Source organism: Entelurus aequoreus, linkage group LG17 (genome assembly GCF_033978785.1).
Source record: "Entelurus aequoreus isolate RoL-2023_Sb linkage group LG17, RoL_Eaeq_v1.1, whole genome shotgun sequence".
Lineage (NCBI taxonomy): Eukaryota > Metazoa > Chordata > Actinopteri > Syngnathiformes > Syngnathidae > Entelurus > Entelurus aequoreus.
In genome coordinates this window covers 51,181,512-51,201,029 of record NC_084747.1, presented here as the reverse complement: position 1 = coordinate 51,201,029, position 19,518 = coordinate 51,181,512, and the positions used below count along the sequence as shown (strand labels likewise).

Sequence of the window (19,518 nt, the reverse complement as noted above, 5' to 3'; positions counted from 1 at the left end):
CACAAGGCCGTGAAGCCGGACGAAGAGACGTCCCAGGCCTTTGGACTGTACACACACGCACAACACCCCTCATCCCCTGCGTTCACCGTGTCACCCCCTAATGCGGTACGCTGACCACGGAGCTGTGCTGCTTTTTGGCCGCGGCTGGCTGCCTACGCTGTAAAAGCCCTCCTGTCCTGTCGACCCCCTGTCCTTATACTTCTGTTTCTTGGACGGGTTGACTGTAAACACATTTTGTTGTACTTTTTCAGGACAAAGACAAATAAAAAAGTTAAAGTACCGCTGATAGTTACACACACACACACACTAGGTGTGGTGAAATTACCCTCTGCATTTGACCCATCCCCTTGTTCCACCCCCTGGGAGGTGAGGGGAGCAGTGAGCAGCAGCGGTGGCCGCGCTGGGGAATTTTGGTGATTTAACCACCAATTCCAACCCTTGATGCTGAGTGCCAAGCAGGGAGGTAATGGGTAATGGTAATGCATCTTGTATCTTAAAAACCAATAAATTACTTCATAAAGCCACTTTTCTGTTTATTTATCTATATTTATAATTAGAGATGTCCGATAATGGCTTTTTTGCCGATATCCGACATTCCGATATTGTCCAACTCTTAATTACCGATTCTGATATCAACCGATACCGATATATACAGTCGTGGAATTAACACATTATTATGCCTAATTTTGTTGTGATGCCCCGCTGGTTGCATTAAACAATATAACAAGGTTTTCCAAAATAAATCAACTCAAGTTATGCAAAAAAAATGCCAACATGGCACTGCCATATTTATTATTGAAGTCACAAAGTGCATTATTTTTTTTAACATGCCTCAAAACAGCAGCTTGGAATTTGGGACATGCTCTCCCTGAGAGAGCATGAGGAGGTTGAGGTGGGCGGGGTTGGGGGGGCGGGGTTTTGGGGGGTAGCGGGGGGTGTATATTGTAGCGTCCCGGAAGAGTTAGTGCTGCAAGGGGTTCTGGGTATTTGTTCTGTTGTGTTTATGTTGTGTTATGGTGCGGATGTTCTCCCGAAATGTGTTTGTCATTCTTGTGTGGTGTGGGATCACAGTGTGGCGCATATTTGTAACAGTGTTGAAGTTGTTTATACGGCCACCCTCAGTGTGACCTGTATGGCTGTTGACCAAGTATGCATTGCATTCACTTGTGCGTGTGAAAAGCCGTACATATCATGTGATTGGGCCGGCACGCAAAGGCAGTGCCTTTAAGGTTTATCGGCGCTCTGTACTTCTCCCTACGTCCGTGTACAGCGCGGCGTTTTAAAAAGTCATACATTTTACTTTTTGAAACCAATACCGATAATTTGGAAACCGATACCGATAATTTCCGATTTTACATTTTAAAGCATTTATCGGACTGCCGATATTATCGGACATCCCTATTTATAATAATATAATACATTTAAATCTAAATATTAGGGATGTCCGATAATATCGGCCTGCCGATATTATCGGACGATAAATGCGTTAAAATGTCATATCGGAAATTATCGGTATCGTTTTTTTTATTATCTGTATCGTTTTTGTTTTTTTTTGTTTTTTTTTTGTTTTCTTTTAATTAAATCAACATAAAAAACACAAGATACACTTACAATTAGTGCACCAACCCCAAAAACCTCCCTCCCCCATTTATTTCTGTTATCAATATTCTGGTTCCTACATTATATATCAACATATATCAATACAGTCTGCAAGGGATACAGTCCGTAAGCACACATGATTGTGCGTGCTGCTGCTCCACTAATAGTACTAACCTTTAACAGTTAATTTTACTCATTTTCATTAATTACTAGTTTCTATGTAACTGTTTTTATATTGTTTTACTTTCCTTTTTATTCAAGAAAATGTTTTTAATTTAGTTATCTTATTTTTTTTATTTTTTTTTAAAGTACCTTATCTTCACCATACATGGTTGTCCAAATTAGGCATAATAATGTGTTAATTCCACGACTGCATATATCGGTTGATATCGGTATCGGTTGATATCGGTATCGGTAAATAAAGAGTTGGACAATATCGGAATATCGGATATCGGCAAAAAGCCATTATCGGACATCCCTACTAAATACCTCAAGTTTGGATGACATTTAAAAAAGAGATTAATTAATTACAGATCATAAATAATCGCTGTTTTTTATTGCTTGACAGCACTGTTTTAGCAAATGTTATCTGAACGCAATGTTTATTCCATAAGTATGATTCACAAATGTGTTATTGTGGGAAAGTAAAAACTTTCTTTTTTGAGGTTATAGCGCCACCTGGCTGCTTTGCCACACGTTTCAGAGCCTGCGAAAGCGTTTTCAAATGGACAGAATGTCCTACCTGTGTGCGGCTTCCTCAGGTGACACGACCTGGGTTCATGGCAGCCACAAAAACTTCCCCTCTCCTGAACCAACAGCGTGTTTCTCGTCCTCCTCTCCGCCTGCTCCAGGTAGGAGTGGCAAGCCTCGCTCCGCGACAACGCTCCTGCTTCACTCTCGCTGGTGGTCTCGACACGACATCCTGCCTTATTGTCCCCCGTAGGCTTCTTTCCTGTCGCCGCTGCCGTCGAGGTCTCATTCCGGGCTTGCTCTCGTTCTTCCGCTCTCTCCTTCCTCTCGTCCGGCAATTGTTCCTGCGGCGGCACGCAAGGGACGGCGGTTTCCGGTTCCGAGAGGGAGATGGCCGTCTCGTAGTCGGTGTTGTTGGCTGTGCTCGTGTCGGGGAGTAAGGGTTTTTCTACGCTGGATTCGGCTGGTGTGAAGAAAACCTGAAAAGAGGATATCGGAAGTTAAAAAGAATGTCTAACTAGTAAGGGTGTAACGGTACGTGTATTTGTATTGAACCGTTTCGGTACGGGGGTTCCGGTTCGGTTCGGAGGTGTACCGAACGAGTTTCCACACTGCAAAAAGTCAGTGTTCAAAAACAAGAAAAAAAAATACAAAAATGAGGGGTATTTTATTTGAACTAAGCAAAATTATCTGCCAATAGAACAAGAACATTTGGCTTGTCAAGACTTTCCAAAACAAGTAAAATTAGCTAACTTCAATGAACCCAAAAATACCTTAAAATAAGTATATTGTCACTAATAACAAGTGCACTTTTCTTGGTATAAAAAAAAAAAAAGAGATCTTTTTGCTCAATATGTTGAAAAATATTCTTAAATTAAGTAAATGCTAGTGCCATTATCTTGACATAATGATATGCGCTCGGCATTACATTTCTTGAAACCAGCAAACTTATACTAAAAACTAATGTATTGTTCTTAATGGAAAGGCAACGAGGCAACCGCTTGTTACTCTCGGGGTCTCCTAGCCGCTCAGGCAAAATCATATGGTCTAAAAATGCATTTTTCCATCGATAACATGACATTATCGCGCCAAGTGCGTGCCCTTTCAGTCAATTAGTGCGCATATATACAGCCCGGCCCCCGGCCAAAATGTTGTAATTGTAATTTTGAAGAATTTATCTGAATGTGCATGAACTATTTCTGTTCAAAATTGTTCGATGTGTCACATCTTAAATGTTTAAATATTAACTGTCAGTTTACTGTACTGGTTCAACAGTACTACTTTATGAGTACGTATTTTCTATTGTTTCATTGAAAATAAAACAGCAAAGTCCATTTGGCTGTCATCCGTTTTAATTATGAGACAAAATTGTGTCAAAGTCATGATTTTTTTTTTTCATACTTGAAATAAGAAATTATTACTTTAAAAAAGTATTTATATACTTGTGAGTGTTGATGACACAGCTTTGCAACAGTTGATATTCTAGATTCAAGCATGTTTTAATCAATATAGGTCATCAAATCTCAGCAACAAGATCATTTAGGACCAAAACCCTTAAAACAAGTAAAACACTAACATAAAATCTGCTTAGTGAGAAGAATTATCTTATCAGACAGAAAATAAGCAAATATCACCCTTATTTGAGATATTTAATCTTACTTACATTTCAGTTTTTGCAGTGCACACGGACATATTAAGTAGCGTATCGCACGTTGTGTAAACAATGCACACCGAGGCACAACACACGGCATGCTAGCAGCGACCGGGCTACGACAACATGTAAAAGGCAGAACTGGAAGACCCTCCTGCCTCGTTAAGATCTCCCGTTTGGGAACACTTAGGCTTTGCGGTGTACAACAATGGAGGACGGAGGTTTGCCGACATTGCTCAGCAGCAGTGGGGTATGCTTCTGAAAACATGTCAAACATGCTAACTAGGGATGTCCGATAATGGCTTTTTTGCCGATATCCTATATTCCGATATTGTCCAACTCTTAATTACCAATGCCGATATCAACCGATACCGATATAGACAGTCGTGGAATTAACACATTATTATGCCTAATTTGGACAACCAGGTATGGTGAAGATAAGGTCCTTTTTAAAAAAAATTATAAAATAAAATAAGATAAATAAATAAAAAACATTTTCTTGAATAAAAAAGAAAGTAAAACAATATAAAAACAGTTACATAGAAACTAGTAATTAATGAAAATGAGTAAAATTAACTGTTAAAGGTTAGTACTATTAGTGGACCAGCAGCACGCACAATCATGTGTGCTTACGGACTGTATACCTTGCAGACTGTATTGATATATATTGATATATAATGTAGGAACCAGAATATTAATAACAGAAAGAAACAACCCTTTTGTGTGAATGAGCGTAAATGGGGGGAGGGAGGTGTTTTGGGTTGGTGCACTAATTGTAAGTGTATCTTGTGTTTTTTATGTTGATTTAATTAAAAAAAATAAAAATAAAAATAACAAAAAAAACTCTCCTCGGCGAATCAGGCAGGGCTAAAGCGATAACAAATGCCGTTGGTGTTTTTATAGCAGCAGATTTAAGACCATATTGCATTAAAAACTAGATTTTGACCCACTTCTATGGTGGAAGAACAATGCGCCCATATATCCTCTTACTGCCAAGTTAGCCAGGGACTACCTGGAGACATTGTAACTGCAAGCAGGTCTGCTCTTTCTGCAGACAATGTGGATAAACTGATTTTTCTGGCAAAAAAACATGAAGATTGAGTGAAAGTCACCAGGGTTAAAGGCTGGGGGGGGGAAAGAAAAGTTCATCTGAGGCTGAGTTGACTTGAAACTGTTTAATGTTGCACTTTTTATATGTAGAAGAAAAGTTTTGTCATTTTATTTTAATCTGAGCAACAACTTGAGGCAGTTTAATGTTGATTAACATGGACCCCGACTTAAACAAGTTAAAAAACTTATTGGGGTGTTACCATTTAGTGGTCAATTGTACGAAATATGTACTGTACTGTGCAATCTACTAATAAAAGTCTCAATCAATCAATCAAAAAAAGCACTTTATATGTAGAAAGGTTTTGTTAAGAAACCATTCTGAGCCTTATCTTATTTACTTTTTATTTTATACATGTTGACCACATTAACCCTGACAATGGACCCTGTGTGTATATGTATGTTATGCCATTGTTTACAATTTTGGTAAATAAATAACCCAAAAATTTATATTTTGTTGTTTTCTTACTGTACCAAAAATGAACCGAACCGTGACCTCTAAACCGAGGTACGTACCGAACCGAAATGTTTGTTTACCGTTACACCCCTACCGAAAACAAATATGTTTCTTTAGGCATATAGATAAATGTTATTTAGCCCTTTTATTAGACTATTTTACGACACTTACCCGCCCCTTAAGACGCTGATGTCCTTATGGGTTATTTTAGACAGCGAAATCGTTGAGACTGAATCAACAGCGTCCCTGCTGGTTGCATCCGAGTAGTGCACTTTATTTTGCCTCAATTGCGTCAACACTACTAATAAAAGTCTCAATCAATCAATCTTTAAAATCGTTTTTAATCATATTTCTTTTTATATTGTTATTATTTTGGTTTTATATTTATTTATTTAAAAAAAATAAAAAAAATAAAAATTATTCAGTCATTGGTGGAGCTAAGGATAATATTTGAATATTGTTTTTAATATTGTTGTGCAGCACTTTGGAAACATTTTAGTTGTTTAAATGTGCTAAATAAACAAAGTGGATTGGATTGGATTGAATGAAAAAAAGCACTTTATATGTAGAAAGGTTTTGTTAAGAAACCATTCTGAGCCTTATCCTATTTAGTTTTTTACCTTGTATATGTTGACCACATTAACCCTGGCAATGGACCCTGTGTGTATATGTATGTTATTATTATGTTTAGCATTCATGACTGCATGCTGTTACACTGATCAGCCTAGTGGTGGCTCACATCCATCACACACAGAGCTATTTCTATATTTGGGCAGAATTGTTATAGTGTTCCCAATGTTAAAAGGATAAAGCCATTGTTTACAAATTTGGTAAATAAATAACCAAAACATTTATATTTTGTTGTTTTCTTACTGTACTGAAAATGAACCGAACTGTGACCTCTAAACCGAGGTACGTACCGAACCGAAATGTTTGTGTACCGTTACACCCTTACTAACTAGTGATTGAATAGCTCCATGCTAAGGGGTCTTGTATTTTTAGCAGAATGTAAAATCACATCTTGAATAGAAGCACACGGCTGTGAAGACTTGTATAGACTTTTTATACTCGAGACTTTTCATGCCGTATTTTATACTTTGCACCCTGGACTCATTAATATTTCTGCTTTATTATTTGTTGTTCAAATCCAAGGGCACCGCACAGCTCAGCTCTTTTTTTTTTTTACAGATACCGTCTATTCCCATTTGTGCGTTTACAAGCGGAACATTTTATTGCACAGACAATTTAGCAAAGGCGTCACGGTTCTCCGTCTAAAACGTGCAACATTTTGAGCAGCAGTACCTGTGAGGAAGAGACAGTCCCGCTGAAGGTCTGCGGGGCAGGTGGACCCTCGGATGGAGCAGTGGCCGGTCCGGACACGAAGGTGGGTCGGGGGCTCGGAGCCGGCAGGGCTTCAACCTCAGAGCCAGAGTCCTCTGTGATGGGGACGAACTCGGAAGGGGTGATGGCCGTGGTCCGGTCTTCTGATACCATGGGCGACTGGAGGGAGCTCTCCAGGGCGACGTCACCCGGCCACGACCCCGGGGTGAGGCCCCCTGCCTTTACGGTTGTGGTGGTGTTGGGGCTTGGGCCTTCCAGGTTGTCCTCCGGCAGCTTATGGTGATCGGAGTTGGTCCGAGAGAAGCGGTGGTGAGACGAGAGAGATTTGGGCAGCAGCTGCTTCTTGGGACGTGAGGAGCGCCTGCTCCCGCCGCTGTAGTCTTCGATAAACCCCGAATCGTCGCCCTCGTTGGCACCGGATCCGCTGAGGCAGTTGATGAACACATTACGATTGGTCGTAGAGGAAGAGGAGGATGGCGCTTTGTCAAAATCTTCAGTCTGAGAACGTGTGATTTTCTTATGCTTGCTGCTTCCAAAGCCGAAGGAGTGGCGCGACTTCGGCTGCTCGTTTGAACCCGCCGACGTCGCCTGGTTGTTCCCGTTGGCGTCGGTGGTCTGCGCCGGCGGCGGCGGCGTGAGGTTTAAATTGACTGGCTGCACACGCGGGTGGCTGTTTCGTTTGGCCGAGAAGCTGAGTGAGGGCGCGCGGAAGAGGCTCCGACGTTTGCCGGTGCTCCCGGAGCTGGAGTTGGTGCTGGAGGGCGAAGACGTGTGAACACAGTTGCCGCCCGACGACGGCGACGAGGGCAAAGACTCCTGCCGCTTGCTGTTGCTCCGACGGAAGATTGGTAGCCGGGAAACAAGCGTGGAGCGACGCGAGCCTGATTCCCCCATCGATAAGCTGAAGCGGTGGGGCAGTCTGGGGAAGACACAAAAAGAAGCCGCACGTTACACATTGCAACATTTTAATAGTTTGGGTTTAGATCTTAGGAAAGACTAGCATACCAAACAATATTTACTCAAGTAGATGAACTGACTGTATAGAGATGGGTAACGTTCACAGTGTTTCCCATAAACTGACAAGATACCTGTGGCGGTGGGGGCGTGGTCACCATGACATCATCGAGTAATTTGCATACTTTACTACAATGATTTGATTTTCTCTAAAAAGGCTCAAAAAATGTATACTTACTAATTAATAATAACAGTTTTGTTTTTTACTGAAATATATTTATTAATTGTGGTTCTTACAAAAAATATATCTTATAAAATATAAAAGCTAAAATGTCTCAAAGCTCTGCCCCTTTAATTAGTGCATACTAAATAATTTAACTTTAGCCTACTACTACAACCATATTATTTACCAGCAACATAAAGTGAAACAGAGGCAGAGGTGTCCTGCCACAGTCAGTAACAAATAAACAGAAAACAGTAGTGGTGGTAGATAGACACAGAGCTTCATCAAACATCTGATCCACTGAACAAAGAGTTCCAAAAATCTTGAACTTTAGACTGCCATCAGTTTTACTCCCTACACTTAACCATGTGTTTCCTACTGCCTGCTGACTTTGCACCCTTTGTTATATACACATGTTGTGTTTCTAATATAAATACATTTAATAAAGTCAAATACAAATAAGGCAACAAGAGAAGTATCCTACACTTCTCTTTTGTAAAGTAAATCTGAACAGTCGATATGGGCATCTGTATCAACTATATGATTTGCCTGAGAAGCTGGAGAGGACAAAAAAATAAATTAAAAATTCAATTTTATTTGTGGCGGACGTAATTCTTTCGTGGCGGGCCGCCACTAATAAATGAATGTGTGGGAAACCCTGGTTCACATTACCTGGGAATTGATACAGTACCAATTTTCAGTAAGTTTGTGTCATTTAATAAATGTTAATCATTAGATTTTTTTTCTCCAAAGTCAACATTGAAAAATTAGCTAATAATGATAACTGTACTGTCCAGTTGTTATAATACATAATACATTAATACATTTCAGTCTTGTTTGCAAAGCAGTTAGATAGCAGTACAGGGCTATTAAGCTACATAATGAAGAGGGCCACAGTTTCAAGAGCCCAAGGGCTCAGGGGCCGGTCATCAAAATGTGGGTGTTTCTTGAGAAAGCGCCTCGCAGGTTATATTCCTTTGAGATAACAAAATAAACACATCGGCTTTCACACTGCACTGTCAAGAAATTCATAATTCTGCCCTCACTACTCGTTTTGAGCGGGTACAGCGAGACCGATAGTTAACAGAAAGAAGAAACAGAAGCTCAAGAAGTTTTGTTAATGATTGATGTTCCCTTTTTTGAATGATTTACCTTCCTCAGTTTTATTTATTTACACGTCTACCTTTATTTAGGTTTGTAAGACTGAAAATATAAGCATTACAATAGGGCTGCAACTAACGATTAATTTGATAATCGATTAATAATCGGATAAAAGAGACAAACTACATTTCTATCCTTTCCAGTATTTTATTGAAAAAAAACAGCATACTGGCACCATACTTATTTTGATTATTGTTTCTCGGCTGTTTGTACATGTTGCAGTTTATAAGTAAAGGTTTATAAAAAAAAATAATTTAAAATAAATTTAAAAATTTAAAAAAAATTGCCTCTGCGCATGTGCATAGCATATATCCAACGAATCGATGCCTAAATTAAACAGCAACTATTTTTATAATCGATTTTAATCTATTTAATTGATTAGTTGTTGCAGCCCTACATTACAATTGTTTAACGTTCATTGTGTATTTTACATAAATAAAATAGAAGGTTTAGTGTTAATACATTCACACAATAAACTACTTATGTTTACACATACAAAAATACAATATACTCCGCACACATGTGGCTCAACACAATTAAACATGAGGTGTAGCTTTATCGCCCTCTCCTGGTCAAATTCAGCGCTACATGTATTAAACAAGCTTTGCTTGCAGGAGTTAAACAGCCTAAAAACAACACAACCACAAATAAAAACGATATCACAAAGTCAGCAGTTTCATTCATACTTTGTTGTCATGTTGCTGTTAAGACAGATTTTCGCGATTTACTTTTTTCCAGGGTCGATAGTGCCATCTTCATCTACTCACCCATTGCTGCTACATTGTGACACATATGCTTCGCTGTTGCCCCCTGCAGGGAGGCGGGAGTGCTGCATACATGAGTAGCCCTATTTTGAATGGTTTCGTCAAACCTATTTGGGTGATGTTCAGCGGGGCAAATTAAAAGCTTTGGCGGGCAGGATAAGGCCCACGGGCCGCCAGTTGATTGGGCCTGGAGTAGGCTATCTATGGTATGTTGTTTAACTAGGAAGTAGCTTTTTCAATAAAAACGAATGTTATGTTGCACCGTAAAAGGTGTTTATACTTTAAGTATTGTGCCTATTACCAACTGTTTGATTGTAACAGTTGTTGTTTTCATTACCAAATTTGGAGGTGTTGAAATTGCCATAAAACATCTGTAATGCTAATAGTAGCATTTTTATGGCAAATCCATCAAGCTAGTACATTGTGGAAGAGCACATTATAATCAAACAGCTGGTCTGTAATAAGTACAGTACTGAGAGTATAAACACATAGTAGGGTTCAACAAAAGACAAGAACGACACATTCAAGCCAATAGATTACTTTCTGACTTCGGCAACACACCGATGACAAACTGAAATAAATGCATACTCAGAAATGAAACAAGACATCATATATACTTGAATTGTACGGTTAAATATCACCAATAGTTTTGTTGCGATCATATTCAAGACTGCAAGGAATTATCCCAGTGTTTCCCACACATTCATTTATTTGTGGCGGCCCGCCACGAAAGAATTACATCCGCCACAAATAAAAATAAAAAAATATTTAATTTTTTTTTGTCCTGTCCAGCTTCTCAGGCAAATCATATAGTTGATGTAGATACCCATATAGGCTGTTCAGATTTACTTTACAAAAGAGAAGTGTAGGATACTTCTCTTGTTGCCTTATTTGTATTTGACCACTACTGTTTTCTGTTTATTTGTTACTGACTGTGGCAGGACACCTCTGCCTCTGTTTCACTTTATGTTGCTGGTAAATAATATGGTTGTAGTAGTAGGCTAAAGTTAAATTATTTAGTATGCGCTAATTAAAGGGGCAGAGCTTTAAGAGACATTTTAGCTTTTATATTTTATAAGATATATTTTTTGTAATAACCACAATTAATAAATGTATTTCAGTGAATAACTTATTGTTCAAATCTGTATATAAATATGTACATAAAGTGTTGTAATTATATTGTAAAATGGATGGATGGATGGACGTTTAAAACAAAACTGTTATTATTAATTAGTAAGTATACATTTTTTTAGCCTTTTTAGAGAAAATCATATCATTGTACTAAATTATGCAAATTACTCAATTATGTCATGTTGAACACGTCCATAGCCACGCCCCCACCGCCACAGGTATCTTGGCAGTTTATGGGAAACACTGTATCCGATTTATGACATTTAACCTTAGATTGAAATTAATGTAAGTCCTCAAAAAACAAAAGTAATCTTCCACAAAGGTTTAATTGAGGCAACCGGACTTGTCTTGTTTGTTGAATCATTTCAGCGTTCGTCCAAAAGGCTTCTTTAGCTCTAAACACTATAGTGTGGGGTTTCCAAATGTATGTCACTGGTAGGTGTGTCCCCAGGTGGGTGTGTCCCCTGGGGGGGGGGGGGGTCACAATAGGGTTGTTATTGTTGTTGATGATGAAGATGTTATCTGACGTGGCAAACAAGAAGAGTCCCGTTGCCTCCATTCAACTTTTGTGGATTATCATGACTTGGATGACTGAGAATCTACACAGACCTACTTGTTTTACTGAATAACGTAATACAAATGACATCAACAAATAGAGTTTCTACTATTTTTCACACGTTTCAAGAGAAATTATGATTTCAAGTAGCACTTTTGCGAGTTGTAATCTAGAGATGTCGTCTTAGATCACGGTTTAATGAGGATTCTGCCAAATTCTACTAAATGGACATCAATCTTTTTAATTGATGCAGTCTTCACTGTCGTGCCCTAGAAATTAAACACAATATGATAATTTACAAGCTAACGGTCAAGCCCTTAAACTACTTTAAATCCGGCATGAAAGAAAGTGTAATCTCATTTTTCTGACAAAAACTCCTAAACAGATCTTCAAACTAACACTGCAAAAACTAAAATTTAAGTAAGATTAAATATCTCAAATAAGGGTGATATTTGCTTATTTTCTGTCTGATAAGATAATTCTTCTCACTAAGCAGATTTTATGTTAGAGTCTTTTACTTGTTTTAAGGGTTTTGGTCCTAAATGATCTCAGTAAGATATTACAGCTTGTTGCTGAGATTTGATAACCTATATTAAGTAAAACATGCTTGAAACTAGAATATCAACTGTTGCAAAACTGTGTCATCAACACTCACAAGTATAAAACTACTTTTTTAAAGTAATCATTTCTTACTTCAAGCATGAAAAAAAAAATCATGATGTCGAGCGCATGTCATTATGTCAAGATAATGGCACTAGCATTTACTTAATTTAAGAATATTTTTCAACATATTGAGCCAGAAGGTCTCATTCTTTATTTCTACCAAGAAAAGTGCAATTGTTATTAGTGAGAATAAACTTATTTTAAGGTATTTTTGGGTTCATTGAGGTTCTCTAATTAGGGACCGAGTCCCTTTGGGACAGAGGACCCTATTGTATTTCTAGCTTTTTATTATTATTATTCCGCTGCCTCTTTGAGCTGTAATTTGACCCCCTTAACATGCTTCAAAACTCACCAAATTGGACACACACATCAGGACTGGCAAAAATTGCGATCTAATCAAAAAACCAAACTCCAAAACTCAAAATTGCGCTCTAGCGCCCCCTAGGAAGAAAACACAGACAAAACTGCCTGTAACTCCCAGTAGGAATGTCATAGAGACATGAAACAAAAACCTCTATGTACACTACCGTTCAAAAGTTTGGGGTCACATTGAAATGTCCTTATTTTTTAAGGAAAAGCACTGTACTTTTCAATGAAGATAACTTTAAACTCGTCTTAACTTTAAAGAAATACTCTCTATACATTGCTAATGTGGTAAATGACTATTCTAGCTGCAAATGTCTGGTTTTTGGTGCAATATCTACATAGGTGTATAGAGGCCCATTTCCAGCAACTATCACTCCAGTGTTCTAATAGTACAATGTGTTTGCTCATTGGCTCAGAAGGCTAAATGATGATTAGAAAACCCTTGTGCAATCATGTTCACACATCTGAAAACAGTTTAGCTCGTTACAGAAGCTACAAAACTGACCTTCCTTTGAGCAGATTGAGTTTCTGGAGCATCACATTTGTGGGGTCAATTAAACGCTCAAAATGGCCAGAAAAAGAGAACTTTCATCTGAAACTCGACAGTCTATTCTTGTTCTTAGAAATTAAGGCTATTCCACAAAATTGTTTGGGTGACCCCAAACTTTTGAACGGTAGTGTAGGTCTCACTTAGACCTAGATTTCATTCACTCACAACCCCCAGCAAAAATCAACGAGAAGTTTGCAATTCCCCCTTCAATTCCCCCTTTGAGTAAAAACAGTCATCTTTTTTCAAACATTATCTCCTCTGAGTGCGTTTGTCGTGTCGGCTTCAAATTAGCACAGGAGAGAGATTGAACCCTTCTGATTAAAATTTGATGAAAGAGTTTTAATTACTGCTCCGGTTTAGATTTTATGAGCCCTTAAAGTCGGTCCCGTCCATCGCTGCTTGCAGCTTTAATTTTACTTGTTTTGGAAAGTCTTGACAAGCCGAATTTTCTTGTTCTATTGGCAGATAATTTTGCTTAGTTCAAATAAAATACCCCTAATTTTTGTATTTTATTTTCTTGTTTTTGAACACTGGCTTTTTGCAGTGAAAACATTAAAGGTCTCTCGCTTGGCCCAGAGCTACCTCACGCTCACGGAGACACAGCCATGTGGTTTTAGCTTTAATCCCAATAACAGACAGACAGACAGACAAACAAATGGCACCAAACATTACCTCTGCGGGTGAGTGTCAACATCGCGCGGTAATAATTAGCTGACAGGCAAACCCAAAAGAAGTTTCACAAAAAACTGCTGAGAAATCACTTACTGTAGAGAAAACAAACTATCACACACAGTGGTGGAGTGACATAGTTTACAAGGGAATTTTAATATTTTGAATACTCACAGTTTCATTATTAGCATTCTCGACGTCGTCCCTCCGTGATTTAGTGCAACGTACACGTATCTTCTTTAGGAGCAGCTGAAGTGTTTTGTTTTTGATCTCGCTGTAATAAGCTTACTTTAACTCCCTGCACTGAGGTAGCTTGTCAAGTGCGGCGCCTCCTTCAGCGCACATTTGATCAAGCCTCTTTCATACGAACCAAAGTGAGAGCCTGCGCATGACACGAGCGCTAAGACGACAATGAGGAAGCATATGAGGTCAGCTCATGTCGTCTTACTAAGGTCTTGAATCGACTCAAGTTGTCTTGTCTATTTGAAGAAAGAAAAAGAAAAAAATCAAGAAAAGCATGAGACATGTTTGATGAGGCAGCAATGTCCAGCTGACCTGGACAATGCACTCTGACCCAGCACCTTGAGACACAAGAAACATCCTCGACGTGATTGGACAAAGGATTACTGACGATTACAGGCTCTGTCCTGACCAGTGAGCAGCTCACAGGAGGGAGCTGACTGGCGGATATTTATTTGAAAATGTGTCGAGAAGCCATATTTTTACTAAGTGGCGAGCATACACAGGGTGGCTGGCTCACCGAGCAGAGGTTTGTCTTTCATGCCGTCAAAAAGCCACAGCTTCATAAGCAAGCTGTGAAACTGAAAAAACTAGAGCTAATTAGTGAGACATGATGGATTTTTCCAAAATTTGGTTATTTTCCATAGAACTTTGTTTTCGATGAAAATTTTTATCAAACAAGTCATAAAGGCCTACTGAAAGCCACTACTACCGACCACGCAGTCTGATAGTTTATATATCAATTAGGGCTGCAACAACTAATCGATTAAATCGATTAAAATCGATTATAAAAATAGTTGCCGATTAATTTAGTCATCGATTCGTTGGATCTATGCCAGGGGTCACCAACCTTTTTGAAACCAAGAGCTACTTCTTGGGTACTGATTAATGCGAAGGGCTACCAGTTTGATACACACTTAAATAAATTGCCAGAATTAGCCAATTTGCTCAATTTACCTTTAACTCTGTATGTTATTATTAATAATTAATGATATTTACACTTAATTGAACGGTTTAAAAGAGGGGAAACCACAAAACAAATGACAATTAAATTTTGAAACATAGTTTATCTTCAATTTCGACTCTTTCAAATTCTAAATTCTACCGAAAAAAAGAAGAGAAAAACTAGCTAATTCGAGTCTTTTTGAAAAAAATTTAAGAAAAAATAATTTATGGAACATCATTAGTAATTCTTCCTGATGAAGATTAATTTTAGAATTTTGATGACATGTTTTAAATAGGTTAAAATCCAATCTGCACTTTGTTAGAATATATAACAAATTGGACCAAGCTATATTTCTAACAAAGACAAATCATTATTTCTTCTAGATTTTCCAGAACAAAAATTTTAAAAGAAATTCAAAAGACTTTGAAATAAGATTTAAATTTGATTCTACAGATTTTCTAGATTTGCCAGAATAATTTTTTTGAATTTTAATCATAATAAGTTTGAAGAAATATTTCACAAATATTATTCGTCGAAAAAACAGAAGCTAAAATGAAGAATCAAATCAAAATGTATGTATTATTCTTTACAATAAAAATAAAAATACTTGAACATTGATTTAAATTGTCAGGAAAGAAGAGGAAGGAATTTAAAAGGTAAAAAGGTATATGTGTTTAAAAATCCTAAAATAATTTTTAAGGTTGTATTTTTTCTCTAAAATTGTCTTTCTGAAAGTTATAAGAAGCAAAGTAAAAAAAATAATGAATTTATTTAAACAAGTGAAGACCAAGTCTTTAAAATAATTTCTTGGATTTTCAAATTCTATTTGAGTTTTGTCTCTCTTAGAATTAAAAATGTCGGGCAAAGCGAGACCAGCTTGCTATTAAATAAATAAAATTTAAAAAATAGAGGCAGCTCACTGGTAAGTGCTGCTATTTGAGCTATTTTTAGAACAGGCCAGCGGGCTACTCATCTGGTCCTTACGGGCTACCTGGTGCCCGCGGGCACCGCGTTGGTGACCCCTGATCTATGCTATGCGCATGCGCAGAGGCTTTTTAAAAAAAAAAAAAAAAAAAAAAATATTTTTTTTTAAATAAAACTTTATTTATAAACTGCAACATGTACAAACAGCTGAGAAACAATAATCAAAATAAGTATGGAGCCAGTATGCTGTTTTTTTTCAATAAAATACTGGAAAGGATAGAAATGTAGTTTGTCTCTTTTATCCGACTATTAATCGAAGTAATAATCGACAGATTAATCGATTATCAAATTAATCGTTAGTTGCAGCCCTAATATCAACGATGAAATCTTAACATTGCAACACATGCCAATACGGCCGGGTTAACTAATAAAGTGCAATTTTAAATTTCCCGGGAGATATCCGGTTGAAAACGTCTCGGTATGATGACGTTTGCGTGTGACGTCACGGAGTGAACGGAAGTATTGGCACACCATTGTGTCCCAATACAAATAGCTCTGTTTTCATCTCAAAATTCCACAGTATTCTGGACATCTGTGTTGGTGAATCTTTTGCAATTTGTTTAATGAACAATGGAGACTGCAAAGAAGAAAGCTGTAGGTGCGATCGGTGTATTAGCGGCGGACTACAGCAACACAACCAGGAGGACTTTGAGATGGATAGCAGACGTGCTACCGTGAGTACAGCTTTGCCTTCCAAACATTTGATCGCTTGCCCGTACGTGCGTGGCGCTATGTGCATGTCACGTACGTAACTTTGGGGAAATATATGTTTCTTGCCGACTCTGATGGCGGCCGGGGTGTCGTCGAAAGCTACAACGCCCGCCGCCGCACCGCTGTCCTCACCTTGACTTCCTCCGTCTCCGGGCCGCCGACCGCATCGGTGATCGGGTGAAGTCCTTCGTCGCGCCGTCGATCGCTGGAACGCAGGTGAGCACGGGTCGCGATGAGCAGATGAGAGCTGACGTAGGTGCAGAGCTAATGTTTTTAGCATAGCTCTGTCGAGGTCCCGTAGCTAAGTTAGCTTCAATGGCGTCGTTAGCAACAGCATTGTTAAGCTTTGCCAGGCTGGACAGCATTAACCGTGTGATTACAGGTCCATGGTTTAATAGTATTGTTGATTTTCTGTCTATCCTTCCAGTCAGTGGTTTATTTATTTTGTTTCTATTTGCATTTAAGCACAATGCTATCACGTTAGCTCCGTAGCTAAAGAGCTTCGCCGATGTATTGTCGTGGAGATAAAAGTCACTGTGAATGTCCATTTCGCGTTCTCGACTCTCATTTTCAAGAGGTTATAGTATCCGAGGTGGTTTAAAATACAAATCCGTGATCCACAATAGAAAAAGGAGAAAGTGTGGAATCCAATGAACACTTGTACCTAAGTTACAGTCAAAGCGAAAAAAGATATGTCCTGCACTGCACTCTAGTCCTTCACTCTCACGTTCCTCATCCCCAAATCTTTCATCCTGGCTCAAATTAATGGGGTAATCGTCGCTTTCTCGGTCCGAATCGCTCTCGCTGTTGGTGTAAACAATGGGGAAATGTGAGGAGCCTTTCAACCTGTGACGTCACGCTACTTCCGGTAACAGCAAGGCTTTTTTTATCAGCGGCCAAAAGTTGCGAACTTTATCGTCGATATTCTCTACTAAATCCTCTCAGCAAAAATATGGCAATATCGCGAAATGATCAAGTATGACACATAGAATGGATCTGCTATCCCCGTTTAAATAAAAAAAATTCATTTCAGTAGGCCTTTAACACTGTTACAAATATGCGCCACACTGTGAACCCACACCAAACAAGAATGACAAACACATTTCGAGAGAACATTCGCACCGTAACACAACATAAACACAACAGAACAAATACCCAGAACCCCTTGCAGCACTAACTCTCCCGGGACGCTACAATATACACCCCCCGCTACCCCCTTGCCCCCCTACCTCAACCTCCTCATGCTCTCTCAGGGAGAGCATGTCCCAAATTCCAAGCTGCTGTTTTGAGGCATGTTAAAAAAAAAAAATGCACTTTGTGACTTCAATAATAAATATGGCAGTGCCATGTTGGCATTTTTTCGCATAACTTGAGTTGAAGTTGTTGTCTTATTTTGGAAAACCTTGTTACATTGTTTAATGCATCCAGCGGGCCATCACAACAAAATTAGGCATAATAATGTGTTAATTCCACGACTGTATATATCGGTATCAGTTGATATCGGAATCGGTAATTAAGAGTTGGACAATATCGGAATATCGGATATCGGCAAAAAAGCCATTATCGGACATCTCCAATGCCGATGACATACACCGCTCCCATCTGACTGACACTATTTATATTTGGTCCCCCAGCTAATTATTTGTGTCCATACACTCCCCTAAATTAATAATAATCACCTCAATCTATCTTTATTCAAGATCCCTATCAAATAGCGACTTTCGTAAAATACAGGATCTTTACAAGGGGTAAGACACGAAGACATGAGCTGTTACTTTTCAACAAGTCAACATGAGATTAAACATTGCCAGACAATACCTTACAAGAACACCTAGAACGAGGGTCGGCAACCCAAAACGTTGAAAGAGCCATATTGGACCAAAAATACAAAAAACGAATCTGTCTGGAGCCGCAAAAAATGAAAAGCCGTATATAAGTCTTATGATGAAGGCAACACATGACGTTAGTGTCTATATTAGTTATATTAGCCTACTATCAAAGTGCCTATGTTTTGCAGGCTGAAGCAAATCTTTGTTGACAGAAATGTTGAAATGTAATATTTATTCCACACATTTTGACAACATTAAAAACTTAGTAAATCAGAGGCTACTCAGAAGGTGAGATAACTCCCGGAAATTACTGGCTTTTAATGGCCAAAAGTATAGATGTGTGTGTCCAAGTTAAAGGAAACGGCAGGCTGTCTTCTTTTAATAGATTTATTACAATCTTTGGCAAGCTAGGTAATGTTTGCTGTGGTCTGGAACATGGCACACAAACAACTATATGAAATGTGTCATGAGTAGGGCTGCAACTAACAACTAATTTGATAATCGATTAATCTGTCGATTATTACTTCGATTAATCGATTAATAATCGGATAAAAGAGACAAACTACATTTCTATCCTTTCCAGTATTTTATTGAAAAAAACCAGCATACTGGCACCATACTTATTTTGATTATTGTTTCTCAGCTGTTTGTACATGTTGCAGTTTATAAATAAAGGTTTATATTTAAAAAAAAAAAATAAATTATTTAAAAAATAAAATAAAAAAAATTGATTTAATCGATTTTAATCGATTTAATCGATTAGTTGTTGCAGCCCCAGTCATGAGACATGCAAAACTAAATTATATACAAAGAGGATAAAAGTAAAGGACATTAAATGAGCTCAAATATACCTACAAACGAGGCATAATGATGCTATATGTACTTACAGCTAGCCTAAATAGCATGTTAGCATTGATTAGCTTGCA

General features: G+C 38.3%; 1 protein-coding gene across 2 annotated transcripts in view; it reads right to left on the bottom strand.

Annotated features, from left to right (window-relative positions):
• Nucleotides 1–19,518, bottom strand: part of ccser1 (coiled-coil serine-rich protein 1) — a 392,077-nt gene that overhangs the window by 350,588 nt on the left and 21,971 nt on the right. The window contains exons 1-3 of one of the 2 annotated variants that reach the window (XM_062025897.1): nucleotides 14,057–14,103; nucleotides 6,807–7,764; nucleotides 2,342–2,768 (exon numbers count right to left, since the gene is read on the bottom strand). In XM_062025897.1, the coding sequence (XP_061881881.1) occupies nucleotides 2,342–2,768; nucleotides 6,807–7,764; nucleotides 14,057–14,073 (1,402 nt within the window). In that variant the 5' untranslated portion in view covers nucleotides 14,074–14,103. Of the gene's footprint in view, nucleotides 1–2,341; nucleotides 2,769–6,806; nucleotides 7,765–14,056; nucleotides 14,104–19,518 lie in introns of those variants that run through there. The other variant, XM_062025898.1, reaches the window with a different exon arrangement.